The following is a 5418-nucleotide window of genomic DNA, read 5'->3' as shown; positions in this document are numbered from 1 at the left end:
AGGCGAGGCCAGGCCAGCCCCAGAGCTACTTCCAGCCCCAGCTGCAGAGGCCAAGCGCCATCAAGACAGGAGTCCAGGCTCTGCCTCCAGAGCCTGCCTGTCTTGGCTCAGAGTCCACATGGACAGGGCCCCAGTCAGCATCTGACCAGAAGGCCCTGTGCTTTCTCCCTCGGTGCAGCTCAGACTCCTTTGGGAGAGCTGGGACCAGGCTGCAGCAGGAGCAGAGAGGCCCCAGGGAGGCCGGTGGCGCCTGGAGCTCTGTGACGAGATGATGGAACCACCATCAGCCAAAAAAAAAGATAGGAAAGAGTCCAGTCTGCTGCCCTGGAGCAGTGTCTTGGATAAGTTTCTGCAGGAGGCGGGGACCAGAGGAGGCGAGGATAGAGCCAGGCAGCAGCCCTCCGGACTGAGGGAGCCTGGTGGGGGAACCACGGCGTCGCCTTCCCCTGAAGACTCTGCAGGGCCCTGGCCAGACTGGAGGGGAAGAGGAGGCCAGGGACTGGGGGCTGTCTCCCTTAGGTCAGTTGAGGGAGGTGCAGACCCAGACCCTCCCAGGCTCTGCAGGGCCTCTCCCCTCCCTCAGGCTGCATCCCAGCCCCAGCCTCTCTTCAAAGCCCGGAGCTCGCAGGCAGGTAGCAGGTGAGGTCAGTCCAAGATCGGGGTCTTCCCTCAGAGCGTGAATGGAGGGATGAGAGGGCAGAAGACAGGACAAGCTGAGGGCAGGTCAACTCCTGGGCTGTGATCCCGGCCTTCAGGGTCCCTGTGAGTGAGCGACGGGACAGGGGAGGACTCCCCATCCAGAGACATCACCCCCTGGCCGCAACACAGAGCTTACTGTAGAGCCCACAAAATCTAAGAGAGAGAGAGAGAATTGGAGAAAGTCAGAGGCCGCCCGGCACTGGGGCTCCGTCAGCCACTCCTCAGGGCAAAGCTGGGCAGAGGGGTGAGCTGCCCAGGTTCTGAAATGCAGCCAGCCCTGACTAGCTGGAAGGCCTTGAGCCAGCCATTCCACCTCTCTGAGCCCCAATTTCCTCATCTGTAAAATGAACATAGCCCACTTCTTCACAGAGTGATTCTGAGGGGTTAAAAAGATGTAAATAATGCCAGCCGAGGGCTTTGCACAGTGTTTGGCACATAGTAAATAGTGGAAATGACACCAAGTATAGCTTACTTTTCTTCCAGAGGTCTTTGGCTCAGAACTGAATGGCGAGGCTCACTCACCTTGAGCTCCCAGTGAGGGAAGGAAATCCCCAGATGCTGAAGGAAGGCAAACTGGGGCTCCCTTATGTCACTTTTAACACTGAGCTGTTAGGGCGCTTTGGGGAGGAAGGAGAGGACACTGAGAGGGCCAACCTCACACTAGTCACAACCCCATACTTCTTTGGAAAGGCCACGTGGCTGTCTTAGTCTTGCACTTCTGGAAGCTGCCACCAGAGGGCAGGCTCCGACCTCACACCAAAACCATAGAAACCACCAGGTGCCAGTGTCTCCAGGGACAGGAGCCTCAGAGACGGACAGCTTAGCAGCCCAGGAGGGCCCTGAAAAGGGGACTGGCAGCAGGGAAGAGCCTGGCCTTTGGACTTGGACCTCAAATCCTGGCTCCACCACTTAGGTAACCTTGGGCAAGTCACTGGACCTCTCCAGACCTCAGCTTTCTCATTTATAAAATGGTGGTCATGATGCCTGCCTGATGGGGAGCTGTGAGGAGTGACAGCTTTCGCTGAGCATTCACCACTGCCCCGTTATAGGCACAGTCTTTCTTCCTTGCAGGACAGCCCTGTTAGGTGGTACCATTCTCACCACCCTCGTTTTTTGTTTTTTTTCCTTTATTTTTCTTTCAGTTTTATTGAGATATAATTGACATACAGTACTACAGAAGTTGGAGGTGTAGAGCAGAATGACTTATATTTTGTGAAAGTATTAGCAAACAATTTTTTTCTAATTTAATAAACACTTTATATAGCAGTTGGTAACCTCCATTTAAAACATGTTAAATTTACCAAACATAACATTACCTGAAATGGGCTGTGAAACCCTCAATATTATTTGGTGCTCTGAAACTTTTTACATAAACCACAGTTGGGGGAGTGCTGATTCATGAGACAAATTCTGCTCTTTTCTTCTTTCTCTTACTCCACTGTCACCTCCAAGACATGTTAGACTGGAGGATGAGCTCTCCCTGCCATGGGGAGGCAGAGGAGGCGGCCTCATGGAGAACATGGACTGGGACAAGGGTCGGCGATAGATGCCTCAAAGACATTAAACATCTGACTTGGATTAGGAGGCTTCTCAGGAGGATGAAATGAAAGGGTTGTTCTGAAGCTGGAGCGCCTCTCCCCATCCCTTGTCCCATCTTACGGTGACAGTTCAGAGGGGTTGGTCTGGAATACGCATAGATGGTGGGGACTGGGGGACAGTGCAGGCCTGGACTGGGCTCAGGTGGGGCGAGTCAGGTAGAGTCTGGGTGTCAGTGCTTAGCACTGGGTCAGGTGTCCTTCCAGTCATCTGGTGTGCCTGTTTGTATCCAAGTCCAGTTGTACTTGGAAGAGGATGGAGACTATGGACCACTCCATAGATCAGGTCTCTGAGTATCCTCGGGGGATAAAAAGGACCTGAGTCTTACTTTTTTTTTTTTTTAACCACCCTCATTTTAGGTAGTGCAGGAAACTGAGGCTCAAAGAGGTGAATTCATTTCTTAGCTCAACCTGCTTCCAACACAGACAACCTGCCTTCACAATCCAAGGGTATTCACACCACAATACTAGAGTAACTCCTGCCAAATGAAATAACCCTCACTATCCCCATTTTACAGATAAGAGGCTCCAAGAGATGAATGTAATTAAAGGAAAGTGATGAACATACACCCAGCACACACTAAGAGCTCAAGGAAGGGTGACACAACGAAATCCGATTTCCCATGGCAGAAAATGGGCACCCAGACAGACAGGGTGTCTCCCCTTTCTCTAGGGGCAGCATGGGCCCCTGGGTCAGAGGACTGACCTTCCTTTAGAGAGCAATCTGGAATTATCACTAAAATTGTGAGTGTGCAATTCCACTTCTGGAAAGACACCAAGAAAACAGAAGGCAAGGACAAAGATGGTCACTGTAGCATTGCCAGTAACAGTAAAAACCTGTGAACCTCCCTAACAGCCCCTACAAGGAGAACAGTTAAGAAACTATAATTCCTTCGTCTTATGTAACGCTAGGCATTGGATAAAAAGGACAAGATGGTTCTCCACAAAATGATAAAGATCTTTAAGACGTGCTCTAGAGTTGAGCACAAAAAGCAATCTGAGGAGGGATTTGTTTTGGACGATGCCTCTCCTATATTAGCACATAACACTACCATATATTTCACAAAGGGACATACGTAGATACACAGATAAGCATCTGATAACTGGTTATCCCTGAGACTCTGGCCTTAGGTGTCAATTTTTTCTTTATTGTATATTAATGTTACCTGATACATACGAAAGTTTATGTGTACCATACTAGGTATAAAGCATACTGCACCAAACATCTGTGGGCTCACCATGCAAGTACTTAACTCGCCAATAGTTTGTACACACCCACCTGTCCCCCACCTCATGTCCTTGCTTCCCTGCTTCCATCCCAGCTACAGAGAACCACCATGATACCTTTTGTATTGATCATGTCTTTGCTTTTTTAAAAAATACGCAATATTACCACATATATATATATATTTAAACTGTATTTAGCATAGTGTTACTTAGTTTTTTAACTCAAAAAAATTATCTCACTGTCATCTTCTGGAATTCTATTTTTTCCCCTCTCTCTCAATATTATGTTTCCAGGATGTATCCATTCATTCCATTACATATAACACGTTCATTCATTTCCACAGTTGTAAACAATTCTGTGATGTGATGTATCACCATATATTTATCCATCCTCCTGTCAATGGCCATTTAGGTGGTTTTTAGTGTTTGCTATTTTGCAACTGCAGCCAAGAGCATTCATACATTTCTCCTGGGTTTATACTCATGGGAGGGTTTGCTGGGTCAGGCGTGCCAATGTTCGAATTTGAGGGATAACCTCCAACTGTCTCCCAGGAAGTCGGCCTCTCTGTTAAGGTTTCCACCTTGTGCTTCACTTGACTTTGAAGGTGCCCCACCTGGCGGGGCCGGCCTCGCCCACCTCCGCACCCCGCGACCGCCAGCCGCCCACCCGGAAGCGTGCGCCCGCTCACCTTTGTTCTCCTGCTTGAGCTCCTCCTGCAGCAGGTCCGTTTGCCGGTTGCCCAGCACGAAGGCAAGGAAGGAGAGGATGAGGGCGTTGAGGATGCCGATGATGGCCAGGATGTATGCCCAGCGCACCGAACAGTCCCCCAGGGAGTACTTCCCGGTCTTGGCCCCACACATGTCCCGGATCGTCTCGGCGTCCCAGCCGTCGGGGAAGATCATGCAGCCCAGCACAAGGCACAGAGCTGAGGGGGCGCCAGGCCGAGCCCACCGCCAGGGTCAGGAAGGAAGAGAGAAGGGGAAGATTACTTCCCAGAGCCTGAGGACCACCAGGAGGCCCCCTGAGGCTGGGCCCCGCTCCCCCGCACCGCCCATCAACCCAAGAGCTTATGAACCACCTCCCGTGGCTCCAGAAACTCTAAACCCTGGGAGGGCCTCATGCCTTGGGGAGCAGAAACTTTCCAAAGCACAATGCCATCGCCTGCCCCCATCAAATCAACTCCTCCTCCGGGAAGGCTTCCTGGAAATAGGAGAAAATAGCAAACCAGGGTCACCTCCTTCAGCTCCCTTTAGCATCTTGGCCATGCTTACCCTCTCCCATCCTCACCATTCTTTATTTTTTATTTTTGTCATTTACTCAACGAATTTTTATTGAGAGCCATTTTCTGGGCTCAGTAGGCCACCTCCAGCTGTGACCTTCCCCTCCTGGCAGAGAGTTTATGACTATGTCCACTGGCTTTATGTTGCCTTTTTTAGTGCCTGACAGTCCGCCAGTTACTGTTACTGTGTCTGAGACCTGAGGTCACCACAAGGCTCAGGTTGGGGCAGAGGGGCCCTTGACCCCCCGCCAGGCCCACAGGTGCTTAACCTGGGTTTTAGATGACAGTGATGACAAAGTGGGAGTGGCGGTCAGTTCTGCCCACTGTCTAGGAGGCACATCTCGTTCGTTGCCAGGATGGGGAGGGGGACGCCTGGCTTTGCCATCTCTTTCCCTCATCTACCGTACGAGGAAGTGCTCCCCACGGCACAGACTCTTCCCTGCCTCAAGTTCTGCCTCCTCTGGCCTCACCCCGACCTTCTAACAGGACAGTCCTTCCACACTCCCCTAGGGTGTGCTCCTTATACTGACACAGGGCGCCCCTGACAGCACTGTGATCTTACATACTCAAACACACACACACACACACACACACACACACACACACACACACACACA

The 5418-nt window shown here is 51.2% G+C and overlaps 1 protein-coding gene across 1 annotated transcript; it reads right to left on the bottom strand.

Annotated features, from left to right (window-relative positions):
• Nucleotides 1-237: 237 nt before the first annotated feature.
• Nucleotides 238-4444, bottom strand: LOC114890760 (LHFPL tetraspan subfamily member 4 protein). The gene is made up of 2 exons (XM_029214627.1): nucleotides 4211-4444; nucleotides 238-852 (listed from the first exon to the last, which is right to left on the bottom strand). The coding sequence occupies exons 1-2, from the start codon at nucleotides 4422-4424 to the stop codon at nucleotides 752-754; spliced, it is 315 nt and encodes a 104-aa protein (XP_029070460.1). The 5' UTR covers nucleotides 4425-4444; the 3' UTR covers nucleotides 238-751.
• Nucleotides 4445-5418: the final 974 nt, after the last annotated feature.

The sequence above is a fragment of the Monodon monoceros genome, unplaced genomic scaffold (genome assembly GCF_005190385.1).
Source record: "Monodon monoceros isolate NGI ecotype Baffin Bay Population unplaced genomic scaffold, NGI_Narwhal_1 Contig6406_ctg1, whole genome shotgun sequence".
In the NCBI taxonomy this organism is placed as follows: Eukaryota; Metazoa; Chordata; class Mammalia; order Artiodactyla; family Monodontidae; genus Monodon; species Monodon monoceros.
This window is presented reverse-complemented; position numbering and strand designations above follow the sequence as displayed.

Excerpts from the sequence above, each read along its gene's own strand:
- LOC114890760 (XM_029214627.1), bottom strand. The coding sequence starts at position 4,424 with ATGATCTTCCCCGACGGCTGGGACGCCGAGACGATCCGGGACATGTGT. Across the intron at positions 853-4,210 it reads GCTCAAGCAGGAGAACAAAG|ATTTTGTGGGCTCTACAGTA; the intron begins GTGAGCGGGCGC and ends TCTCTCTCTTAG.